At 42.9% G+C, this 21,360-nt stretch overlaps 1 protein-coding gene across 7 annotated transcripts in view; it reads left to right on the top strand.

Moving 5' to 3' along the window:
* Positions 1–21,360, top strand: part of ANXA4 (annexin A4) — a 182,655-nt gene that overhangs the window by 122,027 nt on the left and 39,268 nt on the right. For all 7 annotated transcript variants that reach the window (XM_016948681.4, XM_016948682.3, XM_054678480.2 and 4 more), the window contains one exon: positions 15,635–15,689. In XM_016948681.4, the coding sequence (XP_016804170.2) occupies positions 15,681–15,689 (9 nt within the window). In that variant the 5' untranslated portion in view covers positions 15,635–15,680. The remainder of the gene's footprint in view (positions 1–15,634; positions 15,690–21,360) is intronic.

Below are 21,360 nucleotides of genomic sequence, written 5' to 3'. Positions count from 1 at the left end.
TTCAATTAATCAGCAGGCATTTCTTGCAGGCCCGCTATGTGCAAGGCACTGCTAAAATTTAGAAACAGGAAAGTAGAGGCCCAGGATGAGAATTTGGAGAGGGAAGATGCTGCCTTAGAATTCATACAACTGGATAATGCTTTTGTCAGAGGACAGACACACACAGAGGACCTTATGGACTTGGTGACCAAAAGAACCACAAAGGAATCTAGTTTGACTTGTTGGTAAATGTGAAAGCCTGAACTCTATACGCCACAGATGTTTTTCATGTGGGTAGATTTGGTAACCCCACCTTAAACAGCTCACTAAACAGGTAACGCTAGAATACTGTAGATGTGATAAAGATTACTTGGAGAGAACAGTAATAGAAGAATAGCTAACATCTGTTGAGTACACAATGTCTGCACCATTCTAAGTACTTACGTGATGTAATAACTTGATTAATTTTTGCAGTTGTCTTATAAAGGAACTATTGTTATTAACTCTTTGTTACCCATGAGGAAACTGAGGCACAAGAGACTATACCTTGGCCCAAATCACCCAGTTAGAAAGTACCTTTAGGAGGATTGTAAACCCAGGTGGTTGTGCTCCAGGGCTCCAACCACTTTGTTATGGAGGAAGGATGGGGTGGTCATTGAAGGAGAAGTTTCCTTTTATCTGAATGGCCCATGATGCGAAATTAGCAACTAGGCCAGGAAGTTGGCTGCACCATAGTTAGACCTGTACTTTTCCTTTTTTTCTCATCAGAAGGGTGGCATAGATCACCCATCCTAGGGTGAGCTTGTGTTGCCCACAGTGCCAGCACCTTCCAGACCTTGGGTCAGCTGACAGAACCTAACATGTTTTTACCAAGCACACTGCCCAGAAGGCAAACCCATCACTCGCCTGTAGATAGGCCTGTTTCCTAGCTATAAAGTGGAGGGGTGGGTCTGATGCGCTCTAAAGTCTTTTCTACCCTAACAATCCAATCTGGCAGAAATGCACTCTTTCTGGGGGGCAAGAATTTCCCCTCTATTTCTACTCCCATTTTCTTTGCATGCTTATATTGTAGCCTTAGAATTACTCTCTCATGTATGGTTTACTTCACATTTTGATCTGAAACAGGGAAAATCAACCCTGAGTGATCAAAAGAAGGGTTGTGCCTTTAAGCCTGGAGGGGCGCTGCCTCCAAAAGCATAAGCAACTGCCATCCAGGGCTGGAAAAAACATGTTGCAGCTGTGCCAACTCCATCTGAGGCTTTGAATGAAAGCCCATAATGTTTTCAGTTTGTAGCAAAAGCTAGAAGAGCTATTTTTGGCATTCCTTTCTCTCTCTACTGGTATATACTGGATAGTCTTAATATTGCTGGTGCTAAAATAAACATAACCAGATGGGGTCATTATATCTAACCTGTTTCGACACTGGATTCAGATACCCCAAAGTCATGATGCATCAGTAGTCTCTGAAGCAGGCTGTACTTTGGGAACTTTGCTATTGTGGTTGGATCAGCCATGACCTCCCAACCTAAACACAGGATGCTGGGCCCTGTTTTAAGGGAGGGCCACAGAATGTGCTTGGGTGGAATCTTTATGTCCCTTTTAGCTGGAGATGGCAAAACTCTGACCATGTGTCTGCCCAAAGAGACATATTACAGAGCCATGCCGCGTGGTTCTCCCACCAGAAAGGCCGTATGGCTGAATTAGAGCGTGTGGGGATTAGAAATGCGCTGCTTTCTTGAAATGGCCACCAGCCTTGTACTAAACATGTTTGACCGGGGCCATCTGTCTGCCCGTCAAAGTGTGGTCCAGTTTCCATCAGATAAGTCTGGAAGAGGAAGGTTTTTGTTGTGTTTTGTTTTTTGCATCCAACTTGTTAAAAGATATGAAGAATGAGAAAGTTTTAGCTCAGCAAGAAATGTAACAATATAAGTTTTTATTCTGTCATTATTCTAAAAGCCTCTAGAATTGTTATCTGCCTTTTCACCTAATTATACGCATATATACATACTCTTTGTATATATACACTTTGTATATATTATGCATATTATGTAAATATATACATATATACACATATATAATATTTATATAATTATACACGTATACACATATTATATAGTATATGCGAGTATATATTATAGCATGTATTCAGCATGGTATAATATAAAGGTCTCTAAAGACAGGCAGACCTATGAAAACATAGCTCTTATCACCTATTACTGAGTGACCTGGGGTACTATGCTTAACTTCTCTAAAACTTAAATTATCATGTCCAGTCCACTGGAAAATAATAGGGCAAAATGATATAATAGTGACAAAACACATAAGCATTCAGTACAACTAGCTTAATAAATACTTATTTTAAAATAAAGTCCCTCTGGCTCTAGAGGATGGAATAAGGAATATAAGGCCAGCTCTCCTGATGGTTACAGCTACTTAGCAGTGGCAAAGCCTACCTGTGGAGGAGTGAGCCCAGGGCCAGAGAGAGGATGACTGGAAGCTGGGAGAGGACCATTGAGAAAGGTCGTAAAGTCTTTACGGCAGGAAGTTCAACCACGTCATCTCCGTAGCTTCCAGGATTTTTTTAAATGGCAGGTTACTCTTAAACCTACAAGGCATAGGGGATCATATACTGTCATGAAAGGTATACAGGCGGAAAGGAAAGTGTGCCGTTTAGTAAATCAAATGGTACCTGACATGGGGCAGGCGTTCAGATAATGTGTGTTGAATGAGTAGGTGAATGAACATGAAACATCAGTAAAACTGTCCTGTAAGTCCCATGATAGAAATAATCAGCATTACTACCACATCAGCTTCTTGTTTCTCAGGTCACTGGACTGAGGGGAGGGAAATCCAAATAGTTTGTCTGCAATTAAAAGGCAGAAGGTCAGGTGCAGTGGCTCATGCCTGTAATCCCAGCACTTTGGGAGGTGGAGGCAGGCTGACCACTTGAGCCCAAGAGTTCAGGCCCAGCCTGAGCAACATAGTGAGACCCCATCTCAAAAGAAAAGTTAAAAAACAAAACAAAAAAAAAACCTCCACCAACAAAAAACCAGCCAACTGAAATTCCAAAGGTCTCTAGTCCACAGGTGGCACTAGGGGTCACTCAGAAAATAAAAATTTAAAAAAAAATTACTTAGGAAAGTCTAAAGCACTATATTGGGTACTTCATTATATCTGAAGCAAGTTGATGATGGTGCCCAGAAAAACAAGGTAGGGAAGCTGCACATTTATAAAGCTTATTAGAATATTCTTTGATTTATGCACTTTTCGAAGCTTGAGCCTGGGAACTAAGGCCATACAACAAAGCAAGGATTAAACTATCAACATGTGGGACCCAATCAGCTTTCCCAGCAATCATTGAGGCCACTGTGACTTTCCTTATTGTTATAAAATGTAGATATTTAGCCCTACCTCTTAAGACAAGATAGAACTCACCACAACCAGTTTTCACTACTGTAGTATCTAGTGGCTTTCAAATCAGGTAAACTAGGTGTTTTATCCCAGTCTGGCCTCATGCTAACTTCAGGCAAATTACACAACTTTTCTCAGTTTTTAACTTGTTAAGTGGAAATAATAGTCATTGTCCCAGAGGTTATTGAGTAGATAAGATAACATGGAGGAGTGTTTAATAAGTGTTCCCTCCCTCCTTCCCCTGCCTTTTAGACAAAGCAATCATTGGAGTAAAAACTGGCTTTGGCATGATGTGGGAAGGGCAGAGAAGGCGTGGGATGTTTTAAATTATATGTAAAATACATTTTTAATTTTTTTTTGAGACGGAGTCTCCCTCTGTCACCCAGGCTGGAGTGCAGTGGCGTGATCTCGGCTCACTGCAGCCTCTGCCTCCAGGTTCCAGCGATTCTCCTGCCTCAGACTCCTGGGTAGCTGGGATTGCAGGCACGTGCCACCACACCCAGCTAATTTTTGTATTTTTAGTAGAGACGGGGTTTCCTCATGTTGGCCAGGCTGGTCTCAAACTCCTGACCTCAGGTGATCTGCCCACCTCAGCCTCCCAAAGTGCTGGGTTTACAGGTGTGAGCCACTGCGCCAGGCCTAAGATACATGTTTTTGAATTACTTGTGGATTGAAAGGATTATTATTGCCCTCAACAGTGCTGTGAATAACTGGCCAAAATATGGACAAAAGACCGTCCGTAAGTTACTAGCTGGGTGCTAGGCTGGAATCGATTCTTATTTAAGATGGCCTAGCAGGCAGGCCTCCACATTTGTTTTCATTCCTTTAGCTTCTACATCTTGCCTTTGAATACACGTTTAAAATGTTATTTCTCCCGACTCAAACCCCGTCACTGCAATAAAACTTCCTTTACTTTTAGAAGGATCTAAGTTCCAAGAAAAAAAGAAGGAAAAAAAGAGAGTTACTCTCATTTTCCTATTTCATAGACAGTTTTGAAAGCCTTTAGTGTTTGGGTGGGGCCCAGTCACACCCTTTGCAATCTGCAGACCAGTGGTTTAAATTTGTCATCCTTGTGGGCTGTAAAATGAAACCATGTACCAAAGAAAAATAGTGAATGACTCACTCACATGTGATCTTCCAGCGAAGGGAAGGATTCAGTAGGAATGTGCCACAAGGCTGGCAGGTCCCTTCATAATAAGCTCAGGTGGCCTGTTCTGGGATGTGGGTCAATGTTAGGAACCTGAATGGAGGCCGCCAAGTTGTGGTGGGGTCTGAAGGAGAGCTTCAGTTACCGGGGTGAATTCACCACAATGCAACATCCAGCAGACCCAGAGAAACTCTCTCTCAGCATGACAAGAAAGGGAGGATTCCTATTCACCAGGCTCATTAAACCTGTACACACACACACATGCAAACACACACGTGCAAACACACACACGTGCAGACACACACATATTGCTAATTTATTTATATTAAGAAATACAGTGCCAGGCATGGTGGTTCACACCTGTAATCCCAGCACTTTGGGAGGGTGAGGCAGGCGATTGCTTGAGCCTAGGCATTCAAGGCCAGCCTAGGCAATGCAGCGAGGCCTTGTCTAGAAAATTAAAAAAAAAAAAAAATTAGCTGGGCATGGTGGCACGTACCTGTAGTTCCAGCTACTTGGGAGGCTGAGGTGGCAGGATCGCTTGAGCTAAGTAGTTCAAGGCTGAAGTGAGCTATGACTGTACCACTGCACTCCAGCCTGGGCAACAGGGCAAGACCCTGTCTCCAAAAAAAAAAAAGAAAAAAAAAAAAAAAAGAAAGGAAAAATATTATTTAGGCAAAAATCCTCATGCTCCAATATTTGTAGACAGGTTGATTTGGGAGGCCAAACTCTAGTCTAAAAGGTGCTTGGCAACCATGGAACAAGGGAGTATTAGATGGACAGAATTCATCTTCACAGTGGGGAAATATCTGACCCCTGACCACTGGCTTCACCCTTTCCGTAGGACAGGGCTTAGATGAATATTTCAAAGTAAGCATCTGTGCCAGTTTTGCATGGAGCTTGCTCTGCTGATGGACACAAGTTTTCCTTAAACATGCTAATATCTTCCAGCAAGCCTGCTTCAACCCAGGAGCCGTTCTTTCCCATTAAAATGAGTTTGCATATCTTTGTTTTGATGGGTGTTTGCTGATTTTACTAGTCTAATGCTTAGGGAAGTATCTACTTTGCCCGCTTTCCAAATGCTGGGTGAGAGAGGAGAATGCACCACACTGTTACCTCCACATATAGCCTACTAAATAGGACTTGAAATCAGAAGTCCTTGTTCCACATCCCTGCAGTCTGCCATAAGGACATAAGAAACTTTCTACTTGAGTCAGCACCTGGCTTGCCCATTTCTGGCAGATACAACTGGGCAATTTGTGTTACAGTGTATTATTATCCTTCTGGACATCCTGGAAACCAGTATAGATGTATTCTCAACATACCTACTTTTTCTTTATGAATTCATTGTAAATTATTTCCATGAATTTATGTAATCTTAGTTGAAATAAGTTGAACTTATTTACAACTTATTTTTCCCTTTTGTAACTGCTATTGAGATAAGTCTTATATAATTCCCAACTATCTTTCAGTTGCTCCAAAACTATGTCTTAAAAACTTCAGATCCCTATCCTAAGCCCTAGTCGTAGAGTTCAGATACTGTTAAGAAGCTGTAGTCACCCACCCATGTTCTTCATAACCCTAGGTTTTTAAAGACATCACTAAAAAGTGTGTCACCTTCAGGCTTCATCTTTCCATCTGGAACAGTCCTGATGCTTTTAGAGTTATTTGAATCACCCCCAAAATGGGAGCGTGTTTGCATTTTACAGATGTAAAAACTGAGGCATAGTTGCTAATTATTTCGCCCCATCTATGAGCAGCAAAGGAGCTTTTAAACCCCCAACACAGTCTGAGTCATTGTGGACTTGGTCACAACGTGCAGCTTATGGATTGTAGAAAGGGCTTCAGAGAGAAAGAACAAAGGAATCAAGGAAGGTGAGATAGCAAAGAATGTCGGGCAGAGGCTCTGCTAAGAGCATGGCACTGCGAGGCAGGTGGAAAATGAGGTGGGAAGGTTATAGGTGGAGCTTCCAGAAGAAAGGCTTTTCAGCCCCTGGGAGCTGTCATTCTGTGCAGCTAAGAGAGGCCTACAGCAATTGTGTTTTGGGGGGTGCATTTCTTTCCTCTTTCTGCTCCCCCCATCCTTGTGCCAAGAGTTATTGAGGCCTTACCAGGTGCCAGGCTCTATGCTAATAAGCATTTGTGTAGACTGACTTTACACATACTATCTGATATAACAATGAATCGAGGAGTACCATTTTCTGCATTTATTTGTATACTCTATTTAGAAATTTGTTTGGTGGCCAGGCGCAGTGGCTCACACCTGTAATCCCAGCACTTTGGGAGGCCAAGGCGGGCAGATCATGAGGTCAGGAGATCAAGACCATCCTGGCAAACATGGTGAAACCCTGCCTTTACTAAAAATACAAAAATTAGCTGGGCATGGTGGCGGGCGTCTGTGATCCAAGCTACTTGGGAGGCTGAGGCAGGAGAATCCCTTGAACCCGGGAGGCGGAGGTTGCAGTGAGCCGAGATCATGCCACTGCACTCCAGCCTGGCAACAGAGCGAGACTGTCTCAAAAAAGAAAGAAAGAAAGAAAGAAATTTGTTTTGTACTAGTAAAACTTTAATAAATAAACAACAGCTGTCTATATATAAATGTGTATATTACACTGTGTGCTGTCCAAGTTTCAAAATAAATTGAATAAAAGTACCCAGTGTTCAAGTATGATACCTTCTTTTTCCTTAAGTGAAATATTTCTAGCTCCTTGTGTAATGACTCTCAGTATTTCCAGAAGGCTTTGCTCAAGATGTCTTTCCACTTTTTGATGTGGTAAAAAGGAGTGGAATGTTCATATTAAAGGTTGCCTCTTTTGGAGAGGTGTCCCCCTTCCCTGCCTCCTCACTTGTCGTTTATTCCAAAACTACATGAAAGCAAAGGGAAGGCCCTTGCTCTGAAAAGCAGTATCTGCCAGGGTTGTCAGCCAATTAGCATATGAATCATACTTACCAAGGGATATGGGTACATGTGGATCATTCACATGACATGAAACAGGGCCTCCAGACCAAGGACTGGCTAAGATCTGTGAAGGTCTTAAGCTTTGCCCCTGATTTTTTGTTTGTTTGTTTGTTTATCAATATTTGTTTTATTCTCCTTTCTTTTCTTTTCTTTCCTTTTCTTTCTTTCTTTTTTTTTTTTTCTTTTTTGTTTTTGAACAGAGTCTTGCTCTGTCACCCAGGCTAGAGTGCAGTGGCACAACCTCGACTCACTGCAACCTCCACCTCCCGGGTTCAAGCGATTCTTTTTTTCTTTTTTCTTTTCTTTTTTTTTTTTTTGAGATGGAGTCTCACTCTGTCACCCAGGCTGGAGTGCAGTGGCGTGATCTCGGCTCACTGCAACCTCTGCCTCCTGGGTTCAAGCAATTCTACTTCCTCAGCCTCCCGAGTAGCTGGGATTACAGGCGTGCACCACCACGCCTGGCTAATTTTTGTATTTTTAGTAGAGACTGTGTTTCACCATATTGGTCAGGCTGGTCTTGAACTCCTGACCTCATGATTCGCCTGCCTCAGCCTCCCAAAGTGCTGGGATTACAGGCATGAGTCACCGCGCCCGTCCTCAAGCGATTCTTGTACCTCAGCCTCCCTAGTAGCTGGGATTACAGGCATGCTCCATCATGCCAGGCTAATTTTGGTATTTTTAGTAGAGGCAGGGTTTCACCGTGTTGGCCAGGCTGGTCTCAAACTCCTGACCTCAAGTGATCTGCCCGCCCCTGACTCCCAAAATGCTGGGATTACAGGCGTGAGCCATCTCACCCTGCCCTATGTGTTAATAACCATTTAAAAATTTCCACCCTGCTAAGACTAGTCCCTGACTCTCTGTGCCTTTCTCCATTCTTCTCTTAACTAACCTCGTGTTTTTATTAGCATCTGTAAGACCCATAAGGGGAAACTGAGAGAGAAAATTCAATAAGACTCCCTTGGTTTTGCAGCAGTAAGGTTATATGAGATGTTTATGTAAAAGGAGCCCCCCCACCCCCCGCTTTTTTTTTGAGACAGAGTTTCGTTCTTGTTGCCCAGGTTGGACAGCAGTGGCACAATCTCAGCTCACTGCAACCTCCGCCTCCCAGGTTCAAGTGATTCTTCTGCCTCAGCCTTCTGAGTAGCTGGGATTACAGGCACCCGCCATCATGCCTGACTAATTTTTTGTATATTTAGTAGAGACGGGGTTTCATCAAGTTGGCCAGGCTGGTCTCAAACTCCTGACCTCAGGTAGTCCGCCCACCTCGGCCTCCCAAAGTGCAGAGATTACAGGCGTGAGCCACTGCGTCCAGCCAAAAGGAGCCCCCTTAATCACAGCGTTTACCATGACCTGGGTAACAGGCATATTCAGCAGACAAATACCCCGATGATCGTCAAGCCAGTCCTCTGTGGTTTGCATATGAAGCACATCAGCTGCTTCATCAGGGGTATTCTACTTGGCATTTATAAGGGGAGAGGAACAGTCCCCCTTCTCAGGGTAAACAGACCTTAGTGTGGCTTTTGTCCAGTCCACCAGGCTGGATGTTCTCTCAGGAATAACCTCCTATGTGTCTGGACCAACTGAAACATCTGCGATTGCTCCATAGAGAGCTGTGGGTCCTGCATCAACCCAAACACGAATGCTAGCATTTTGAATACTCTGCAGTGTTCGAAACCTAAGACACTGTCACTCACTTAGTTACTCACACAACCCATTTGAATAAAGGTTCTTCAGGAAGTTTATGATACTGATCTACAAAATGAAATAACTTCTTCACACTATACCCTGTGGTTTCAATCGTTTCATGGTTTGCCTTCCACCCCACATGAACTGCCTTCTTGGTTACCAGAGTTCTTAGTGATATTGTCTAATCTCAGCATGATTTTGCCATTGGTGGGTGGCTTTGCAGTTACTGGCTAGAGCGCAGACTCACTGAAATCTGAGCTTGGTCTGACCCAGCACTCTCTTTTAATTTTATTTTATCTGTTACAGATAATAACCAAGGGACTGAATATATCGCCTTTTCTTATTAGTTTGCATTTCCTTATGCTTCCAGTGAGCCAACACCTTGGGGTAGCTTTTACCTTTACTAAAAGATCTCAGCATGGTATGCTACTCCGTACCATGAGTGGCTGTTACCAGTGCCATGGGTTCTTGTAATCACCCAGGATAGAAATCAAGAGCAATCACCATACATAGCAGCAAAGAGAAAGTTTGTTTTGGCTCGTGCACAAGGGAGCCAGTGCTGAGAAAGGAAAAGAAACAGACTGCTATCGGAGGATAGTGTGTGGGTTAGTTTTATAGGGTCTTTCCATGGGAGAGGGTTACATGAGAGCATGTATAGGAGAGGCTTTTCTAGCACTCATGCTTCTTCATGCATCATATGCAACATTAGTATTTTAAATCTCCACCCCACACATTTTTAGCCTTAAAATGAGGAAGGGTAACTGTAGGTTGGACTTTAAGTCTAGCTATGCATGCAGGGCTCCAGGGAAGTCCCCAGCCCCCTGAAATAGGAACTCGTGGTTAATAAGCTTCTTGGGTCTTTTGTTATTAATTGGCTGAGAGTTACATAAGTTAAAGCTTGAGTGAATGGCTTCTATCATTTTCTTCCAGGCCATTTTATTTATTTTTATTTTATTTATTTATTTATTGAGACAGAGTCTCTGTTGCCCAGGCTGGAGTGCAGTGGTGCAATCTTGGTTCACTGCAACCTCCACCTCTGGGGGTTCACACGATTCTCCTGCCTCAGCCTCCTGAGTAGCTGGGATTACAGGCACTCACCACCATGCCCAGCTTAATTTTTGTATTTTTATTAGAGATGGGGTTTTACCATGTTGGCCAGGCTGATCTCGAACTCCTGACTTCAGGTGATCTACCCATCTCAGCCTCCCAAAGTGCTGGAATTACAGGCATGAGCCACCATGCCTGGCCCAGGCCATTTAAAAATAGGGAACCCACCAGCCTGCCTGTCTCATGACCATGTGGCCACCCAAGAATCAAAGTTTCTCATCCCCAACCCTTTTGTTCTTTCTCTTCCCAAACCACATATTTCTGCAAGCCAGGGCCATTCTAGCAAATCCCACTTCTGACACCAATTGTATAGGAAAACAAACTATTTTTCCTTATACTTTAACACTTTTTCACTTCTAGCACCAGATGTGATGGGTGAGGGGGTGGGGTGGGGGTTCCCACATCAAGCAGTTCTTCAGTTCTCTTTGGACACCAACTGGGTGTACCACAATTTAACTAAATTCTGACACTATCAAGTTAGCACAAACCCCACTGGTTAAGGCAGGGGTGTCCAATCTTTCGGCTTCCCTAGGCCACATTGGAAGAAGAATAATTGTCTTGGACCACACATAAAATACACTAACCCTAACAATAGCTCATGGGAAAAAAAAAATTGCAAAAAATCTCATAATGTTTCAATAAAGTTTATGAATTTGTGTTGAGCCAGATTCAAAGCTGTCCTGGGCCACATGTGGCCCACGAGCCACAGGTTGGACAAGGTTGGGTTAAGGGATCAGTCCCACAATCCTCCACCACTTCAGATGCCAGTGGCAAGTCCAGCTTGTCACCTGTGCTTCTGATGGAATGGCTAGAAATCAGAGGTTCCCATGACCCCCTGTTGACTTTCATCATTTGCTAGAATGGCTCACAGGACTCAGGAAAACAGTTTACTTACTGGATTATCAGTTTATGATAAAGGGCTACAGATCAGGAACAGCCAGATGGAAGAATGCATAGGGTGGGGCACGTGGGGAGGGGTTCACAGCTTCCACGGCCTCTCCAGGTGCACTGTCTTCCCAGCACCTCCATACGTTCACTAACATGGAAGCTCTTCAAACCCTCCACTCCCTATTTCCCACTGACTTTTGGGTTTTTATGGAGTCTTTGTTACATAGGCATGATTGATCCAATCATTGGCCATTGGTGATGAAATCAATCTCCAGCCCTTCTCTCCTCCCCTGAGGTGAGAGGTTGGACTGAAAATTCCAACTCTCTAATCACAGAGTTTGTTTACCGGGGCAACCAGCCCCCCATCCTATAGTTATCTGGGGGCTTTCCAGACATCCCCTCATTAACATGAACTCAGGTGCGGTTAACCGGGCTTGTTATGAATAACAAAAGATGCTCCTTTCACCCTTATTGTTCTTATCGCTTACAAAATTCCAAGGGATTTAGGAGTTCTGTACCAGGAACAGGAGGACGAACAGGTGTATATCCCTTTCTCTAAGTCACAATATTATATGGCCTGACTGCATCTTCATCTCATGCCACTCTTGCCCTTGTTCACAATGCTTTTGTCCATCCTTCAAACACAGTAAGCCAATTTCTGCTGCAGGGCCTTTGCACTGACTGCTCCAGCTACCTGAAAGAGTTCTCCTTCAGAATTTTGAACAGCTAGCCCCTTCCTTTCATTCAGGTCTTAGTTCAGATGTCAACTCAGAGATGCCTCCCGGATCGCCCTGCCCAGGCCAGCTTCTTCCTGGTAACCTGATCCTGTCATACTCCATGTCAGGGTTCAGCAAATGTTTTCTGTGAAGGGCCAGATAATAAATATTCTTAGCTTCCTGGGCCACATGGTCTCTGTCACAACTACTCATTTCTGCTGTTGTAGCTTGAAAGTAGCCACAGACAAAATATAAACAAACACGTGCGACTGTTCCAATAAGTCTTCGAAGTTTGAATTTTGTGCAATTTTCACATGTAATAAAATATCCCTTATTTGATTTTTTGGTCAATTATTTAAAAATATAAAGACATTCTTGGCTTGTAGGTTGTACAAAAGCAGGATTTCACCCATGAGCTACTGTGGTTTGCCGACCCTTGCTCTATGCTATCATCCTGTTATATTTTCATCATCTCGCCGAAATCAGAAATTATCTTATTTATTCGTTCTAAAATTTGTTGTTGGTGACAAAGAGGTTGAATAGAAGTTATAAGTAAGAGTTAAAAATATATTTTAAAATTGTCAAAGGGTTTTAGCAGCCTATGCTGGGCCTGTTAATATCAGAACCAATTAGAGTTAGCCAAGTTATAATGCATCTCTACAGTGGATATCAATACTGTCACCAAGTCAACTGTCTCTGGAGTCAGAAAAGGCCTGGTTGATGTATATCTGGCATTTAGAAAGAGAAGTTGGGCTGGGCGCGGTGGCTCACGCCTGTAATCCCAACACTTTGGGAGGCCGAGGCGGGCAGATCACCTGAGGTCGGGAGTTCGAGACCAGCCTGACCAACATGGAGAAACCCTGTCTCTACTAAAAATACAAAATTAGCCGGGCATGGCGGCACATGCTTGTAATCCCAGCTACTCAGGAGGCTGAGGCAGGCGAATCACTTGAACCCGGGAGGCAGAGGTTGCGGTGAGCTGAGATCATGCCATTGCACTCCAGCCTGGGCAATAAGAGTGAAACTCTGTCTCAAAAAAAAAAAAAAAAAAAAGAGAAATCAGAGGGCCAGGTGTGATGGCTCATGCCTGCAGTCCCAGCGCTTTGGGCAGATCACTTGAGGTCAGAAGTTCAAGACCAGCCTGGCCAATATGGTGAAATCCTGTCTGTACTAAAAATACAAAAATTAGCCGGGTATGGTGATACATGCCTGTAATCCATCTACCAGGGAGGCTGAGACAGGAGACGCGCTTGAACCTGGGAGGCAGAGGTTGCAGTGAGCCAAGATTGCACCGCTGCACTCTAGCCTGGGCAACAGAGCAACACTCTGCCTCAAAAAAAAAAAAAAAAAAGGAAAGAGAAGTCAGAATGAATCCTTTTTTTTTTTAATGAAATAAGGGGAGTCAAGTAATGATTTATATTGTGGAAAGAGCTTGAAAATTATGTTTGTTAAAGCTATTTGTCAAAAGATAAAGATGTCTAGTTATGTAAAAAATAAAATAAAATAAATAAATGTGTCGTCTATCTCTCCTGGTAGACTATAAATGCCTTGACAGCCGGTTCATTGTCTTATCCACTGCATTATCTCTATCAGTGCCTGGAGAGGTGCTGTGAGAGGTCATGTAGGAACATTTGGTGATTGAATGAGTAAATCTACACAGTCCATGAGTCACTACTTCTGATAAAGTCTTCCTTCCAAACATCCCCCGTATATCATATTCCAGTGCCACACCCTGCCCAGGCTTTTGCCTCTACCCATCTGTTCCTGTAGCTGTCTCTCAAGCCTTCTTAACTCCTTCTCTCTCACTCCAGTCTCTCTCTTTCCAGTTTACCCTATAGTAAAGTACAGTACCTTGTTAAAGCTTTTCTTTTATTATGGCATTTCTCTGCAAATAACAAAAAACTTTCCACAGTATTCCCACGATCTATGGTATTCTGTAGCCAGACTCCTCAGCAGGCCGTGCAAGGCCCATACCATTCAGTTCGCTTTGGCTTTTCCAACCTTGTTTCTGAGCCTTCCCTGGAATGAGCCCTCTGCTGTCACGCCCGCATTTCCTCATTATTCCTGAAACTGCAGCTCATTCTCACCTCTGTACCTTTGCTCAGGGTGTGTCCCAGGACTAGTTGGTTCTCCCCTTAGTTGAACCCCCAGGTAATAGGGGGTAAGTCGGCAATGAATGATGAGAAACAGGAAGAATGAAACTGGAAGGTAAAAAGCAAATGTGATCAAACAAGGCCTAAATGGTAATCAGGTGGGTTAAGAAGGACTTAGTTATCATCAAAAAGCACACTGCTTGGTCAGATTATCTAGACCAGTGCTTTTCAAACTACTGTGCAGGCAAATATTTGGGGAATCTTGTAAAAATGCAGATTCTGGGAGTAGGTGTGGGGTAGGGACCTGAGATTCTGCTTTTTTTCTCTCTCTCTCTTTTGAGACAGTGTCTCACTCTGTCACCCAGACTGGAGTGCAGTGGCATGATCTTGGCTCGCTGCAACCTCCGCCTCCCAGGCTCAAGTGATTCTCCTGCCTCAGCCTCCCAAGTATCTGGAATTACAGGCGTGTGCCACTACCCCCCAGCTAATTTTTATATTTTTAGTAGAGATGGGGTTTCACCATGTGGGCCAGGCTGGTCTCAAACTCCTGACCTCAAATGATCCACCTGCCTCAGCCTCCCAAAGTGCTGGGATTACAGGTGTGAGCCACCACGCCCAGCCAGGTTCTGCATTTTTAACAAGTTCCCAGGAATGCATGTACTCCTGGTTCTAGGATGACTCTTAGAGTATCAAGGATCTAACTAAACTCTGAGAAAAGGAGCCTTATCCAGGTGGTTCGCACCTGTAGTCCCAGTGACTCGGGAGGCTGAGGCAGGAGGGTCGCTTGAGTCCAGGAGTTCGAGGCTGCAGTGGGCTATGATTGCACCACTACACTCCAGCCTGGACGATGGAGGGAGACCCTGACTCAAAAAGACAAGAAAAGAGAAGGTGCCTTGTTTATATGACTTAGATATGGGAATAGGAGGTGGTGGGCTGCCATTAGGGGACTGTTTATGTGTCATGAGAACTCCACAAGAGTCCTAGACTACAATGAAGACATTTCTTGCATTCTGAACAACTGAAAAAAATGTGTGATGATGATGAAAGAGGGGGTGCTGAAAACCGAGGACAAAGTTGAGTGTATAAGCCTGCAGCTTAAAGGGAAGAAAATCTTTAATCCTAGAATGGTGGCGGTGAAAATCGCCACTGGGAAATGAAAAGATTCTAATGTTGGTTGGGCTGCCGGCCTGTCATTACACACACACAAACACACTCACACAGATGCACACACAGAGGGGAGGCTGGTATGCTGTACTTTCCTCTGAGGCAGTTGGATTATCTCTTTTCTCAAAGGGGGAACCTCTTCTGATCTGCTGTAACATTCAGTTCAGAATCTGTGTCCAGCTTGAGTACAAGTATTGGTACTTTACCCTAACAAAACAATAGGAATCCTTTCTGTCGTGTGTATCTCCAAACAGAAGAACAGGTAGGAAAATATTTTACCAGTGTGATAAAGTCGACTTTTTTTTTAACAGTTTCTCTAATTAGCCCATTCCTTGTATCTTTGGCTAATCAGTAACTGGCCTTTTGATTAAGTTGGGTGTCATTTCCTCGTGGCTTAGCTTCATGCAAACTGCAAGTTATCCTGATTAATGATTTTAATGCCATTTCCTTCATCACAGTAATTTCCCCTCTGCTTTTATCACAGAAGAACTTCTGCTTGGGTGGCTGAACTCTGATCTTGACCTAGAGTCATGGCCATGGTAAGTTGTGAAATACCTCAACCCTATCTGGTGCCAGCTGCCAACAGGTACAGAATGTGGGCTCAGCAACTGTTAGCTTAAACAAAGCACTGTTTACTCAACAGAGGGGAAGGAGGAGGACATGAAAAGGCAGGTCTATTTCTAAACATCATTTAAATTTCTTTTAGGGGTGGTAAGCAACTTGACCTTGAAAATTGATTCAAAGAGAGAATTCTTTGAATTCTTTTAACATCCTGAGAATATAGAAACAAGTTGTAATTTTCTGTCTGCAGAAGCGCTACATGTTTATTTTAGAACATTTAAAAAGGAAAAACTAAAAATTCTTTAGGTTCTACTACCAGAAGAGGACTGCTATCGATACTCTGAGGTAGCCACATCATTTCAGGCTCATCAAGAGGGGTGTTTCTTAACAATATGGGTGTGTTGGCTGCCTCCTGCTTTAGACAGTAATCAGACGCCTTGGACCTTGGTTATCTGCTCTTTGGAACAAGCATCGAATTGAATCCCTTTGAGAGTTCTGTAAAGTTCAGCTCTGAGGTGGAAGCTGAGCCTCTTAGCTGAAAACATGGCTCTACCTAAGGCTGGCCATCTGCTCTCCTTCTCTCGCCCAAATACAGTTTCTGAATAGACAAGTAATTCTGACCCGTGGTCTTCTGGAGGAAGCAATAATAGAAGTAGAAATCTTATACCTAGAGAGGAACTGGAGAGCCTGCCAGCTTGAGATGCCTTCCTTTAGGAAGATGGATGTGTAAAGTAAACTATCCTGAACAAAGAGTAATATACTCTTAATTTCTTTTGCATTAGATATTCCAGAATTTTCTTCATGATCTCTGACAGTCAAAGGCTTATTCATGTGTGCCCCAAATCTCTCATGCTTTAGTTTAAAATCATTTTCTTGCTGATTGATTCTCCCTGGCCATGGAGAATTTTTAAAAAAATATTTATGTATTTTTATTTTTTATAGAGATGAGGGGCTTGCTATGTTGCCCAAGCTGGTCTCAAACTCCTGGCCTCAAGCGATCCTCCCACCTTGGCCTCCCAAAGTTCTGGGATTACAGGCATGAGCCACTGTGCCTAGCCAACGTGGAGAATATTTATTCAGAAATGCTTATGGTGCCCCTACTTTGTGGCAGATGTGGGACTAGGACTCAGAATTAATGAGATGCTTTTCCTGTCTTCAGCAGGCTCACAGCTTTCCTACAAATGAAGACTGTAATCAAGTGGCCCTTTGTGTGCTTTCCACTCGGAGAAAATTACCTCAGTTGCTCTCATCTTTCCTCCTAAAACCTGTTTTTCTATCATGACTATTATTTATTAGACAGATAAAGGACATTTTAAAAAGAAAACCACACTATATAGTCGCAACATTGGAAACACCAACTATTTGCCATTTTTTTATTTTAGACCTTACTCATATGTATAATGATTTTTAAATAAGAGTAATAAGAGCATAAATAATAGTTTTGTAGCTTTCCTTGTACCCCACTTAGTATAGGAAAATAGGAAACAAGTTATTCACTCTGATCTTATGCTTTATCTCTTCTAATGAGATAATGTAATGTTTATATTACATTTCATATCATTAAAATTATTTACTCTAGTGGTTATGAGTGTTTTAATTTTCTTCTTATTTTTATTTTTATTTTTATTTTTTTGAGACAGAGTCTCAATCTGTTGCCCAGGCTGGAGTGCAGTGGTGCGATCTTGGCTCACTACCACCTCTGCCCAAAGTTTAAGCAATTCCCTTGCCTCAGCCTCCTGAGTAGCTGGGATTACAGGTGCTCACCACCACGCCCGACTAATTTTTTGTATTTTTGGTAGAGACAGGGTTTCACCGTGTTGGCCAGGCTGGTCTCGAACTCCTGACCTCATGATCTGCCCGCCTCGGCCTCCCAAAGTGCTGGGATTACGGGCGTTGAGCCACCGCGCCCAGCTTTCTTCTTAATTTTTAAAAAATTTTCCAAATTCTCTACAATATTTTTTTAAACCATTGTATTCAAGATTTTAAAACATGTTTTATGGAGGTACAATTTGCATATAGTGAAATGCACATCCTTTAAGGTTACTGGTCGTTAAGTTTTGACAAATATGTATATATACCCACATAACCTACTCTCATATCAAGGTAGGACATTTTATCATTCCCAGGAGCTCCTCCATGCCCGTTTCATATTAACTCCCCCTCCCACCCTCCACTCCACACAAGAAATGCAACTGCTGTTCTGAGTGTTATCATAAGTTAGTTTTGCCTGTTCTAGAACATCCTATATATTGAATCATAGAGTAGGTACTCTTTTGTGTCTGACTTCTTTTTCTGGGCATTATATTCTTTTGCAATTCATCCGTATTGTTGCATCAGTAGTTTTGTTCCTCCATTCCTTTTTAGTGCTCATTAGTATTCCATTGTATTGTACTCTGATATTTTTGGCATGTATCTTCTTCATTATTAATGTAATAACAATATTTCATCAATTGTGATATGGCACCTATTTCTATCTATTCATTTTTGTCATTCCTTCCTATATCCTCTCTGTTTCCTTTGCCTGCTATCACAATGGGCCCTCTTGGGACAGAATTCCCTGTCTTCCCAGAATGGATAATGGCCTATTATACTCTGAAATTCAATCAATATGGATATTTATCATGCTAACAGGGAACACATTTCTTGATCTCTTTCCTGGAGAAAAAGAGTCACTAAGAATGCTAACTGATAAACGGAACCACCCTTGCCAATTCCTCTATCGATTCACCTTGTTATATATTAATCCTAATCCATAGTAGTGTCCCTCAGCAATGCAGTTTGCTTAAAAGTTGAATGCAGTGTTTGAGTGCCATCCAAAAATTTTTCAATACGGAATTTCCAAAAGAACCTTGTGAAACATTCAACTCAGAAAGCTGTCTCATGCTGGGGCCAACGGCCATGTTGGAATTCTGACAGCAAGTCACCAATTTGCGTATTACTACTGATATATAATAGAAGAAAAGAAGTAAAGTGCCTCTGTTAGTTTCTTGAGGCTACCAAAATAAAGTATTTGCAAAAGTAATTGCACCAACCTAATAGCACAAACTGGATGGCTTAGAATAGTAGAAATGTATTGCCTCACAGTTCTGGAGGCCAGAAATCCAAAGCAAGGTGTCAGCAGGGCCATGCTCCCTTTGATACCTGTGCAGAAGCCTTCTGGGCCTCTTCCTAGCTTCTGGGGGTTTGCTGGCAATCCTAGCTATTCCTTGGCTTGCTGCTGCATAACTTCCGTCTCTGCCTTTGTCATACGGTGCTCGCCCCTTGTATGTCTGTCTTCTCATATCCACATCTTCTTATAAGGACACCAGTCGTATTGGATTAGGGGCCCACCCTACACCAGTATCACCTCATCTTAACTGATTAATCTGCAGCGGCCCTATTTCCAAATAAGGTCACATTCTGAGGTGCTGGAGGTTAGGACTTCAACATGTCTTTTTTTGGGGGAGAGATACAATTCATCCAATAACGGGGCCCAAGGAAGTCGATGTCATACATGTCTACCTTCCTCTGTCAGACATATAGAGGGTGATGACCAAGTGCCAAATGCTTACCATATCCAGAACATGAAAGCCTGGTCTTGCAGCAGAGAAGGCCCATGCCCTGGGTACCTGAGGACTTGGATGGGCTTGATGTGGGCCACTATGGGCCTGAGAGGTCCAGGCCAGGGTGGTCTAGTGCAGTAAGCTCAAGTCAGGCTCACCAGAGAACTGTGCTAAGGGTATAAAAATCCTCCATTCCTTTAGATGGCCCATATTACATTCTTGGATCCAATTAGATTATCAGAAAACTTTAGCTCTATTCCACACTGTTTATGCCACCTTGTACAAATGCTCCATCCTACGTTCTGCTTTGGCATTACCCCATAGGCTTGTGTGGAGGTATAATACAAGAAATAGATAAAAGAATCTCATTATTTTATTTATTACGGAGGTACAGCTGAAGTTCTCTTTGATGACGATGATGACGATGATGATGATGATGATGATGTTTCTGAGTTTTTGTTTTAGTGTTTACTTTTTTCTGGGTTTTGTGCTAAGTGCATTCCTGTATTATCCTGTTTCTGTGAGTTATCATTATTCGCAACATACAAGTGAGAAAAATGAAACGTCCCCAGGTCACACAGCTAGAAAGAGGTAAAGATAAGATTCATACCCCACTCCAGTGCTTATGCTCCTTCCCACTAAGCTTCTTAGACCAAGTGCCAACTACTCCCTCCTTCCTCAGCCTCTGGACAGTGCTCGATCCTGGATTTCCTATGAGCTCAAGGACCACCCCTTCTCAGCCATCCTTTCTGGGCTCTCCCCTTTTGGACCTGTACTGTTGGAGAGACCCAGGCTTATCCTAAGTCCCTGTTCCCTATTTTCACTTTCTTTCCAGGTCATTTCATCAAGTACCACCCAAATGCTGATGCATCCCAACTTTATTATACTGGATGTGACCTCTAGACTTATACCGTGTAACCAATTGTCTTTTTGACAATTCCACTTGGATATTTAATGGACATCCCAAACTTAACATTTCCAACATAGAACGTCTAAATCCCACTCCACACTGCCACTCTGAATCTGGTAGTCTTCCTCCAGTTTTCTCCATCTGGGTAAATGATACCCAGCTGCTCAGGGGAAAAGATTTAGAGTTATACTTGATTCTTTTCTTTCCTCACCTCCCACGTCAGTCCATCAGCAAGTTCTGTCGCCTTTGCTCCAAAACATGTGCTGAGCTGTCTGTTCCTCTGTTTATTTCCATCTTAACTATTTCACCCTAGTCTAGCTCATATCCCACCCCCAGATCTTGGCCCAGGCTCTCAAATGGTCTCTGCATCTCCCTACAGCAGCCCAGGAGGATCTTTGAAATAGATAAGTCAGATCACATGTCCCTATCTCCTTGCTCAAAACCTGTCGGTGGCTTTCTACTGTACTTAGAATATAATACAAACTCCTTACCTGGTTTGAAGGGCTGCCTTGCTCTGGCCCCAGCCCACCCCTCTGATTTCCTTCTTTTTTATTTTTAATTCATTTATTTAAATATTTTTATTATGGAAAACTCTAAACATATACAAAAGTAAACAGAATACTATAAGGAACCCCTTTGTGTACCTATCAATAATTATTAACTCATGGTCACTCCTGTTTTTTGTCTTTGTTTTTCTGAGACAGGATCTCACTCTGTCGCCCAGATTGGAGCACAGTGGTGTGATCTCGGCTCACTGCAGTCTCCACCTCCTGGGCTCAAGAGATCCTCCCCCCTCAGCTTCCTGAGTAGCTGGGACTACAGGCCTGTGCCACCATGCGTAGCTAATTTTTTTGTATGTTTTTGCAGAGATGAGGTTTCACCATGTTGCCCAGTCTGGTCTCAAACTCCTGGGCTCAAGAGATCTGCCTGCCTCAGCCTCCCAAAGTATTGGGATTACTGGGGTGAGCCACCACATCCGGCCTGTTTCTTCTTTATATCCACTTCCCCCCCTTTCTCTCCACCTGTGTGATTTTGAAGCAAACCCAAGACATCTTCTCATTTCATCTGTAAACTATTTCAATAGATTAAACCTCTTTTAAAAATGAAATATCACCATAATGCCATCCTTATACCTAAAAATGTTAAAACCAAGTCCTTAGTGTCATCAAATGTCAAGTCAATGTTCAAATTTCCATC

Source organism: Pan troglodytes, chromosome 12 (genome assembly GCF_028858775.2).
Source record: "Pan troglodytes isolate AG18354 chromosome 12, NHGRI_mPanTro3-v2.0_pri, whole genome shotgun sequence".
Lineage (NCBI taxonomy): Eukaryota > Metazoa > Chordata > Mammalia > Primates > Hominidae > Pan > Pan troglodytes.
The sequence above is the reverse complement of the archived record's forward strand: the minus strand, read 5'-3'. Positions and strand labels throughout refer to the sequence as shown.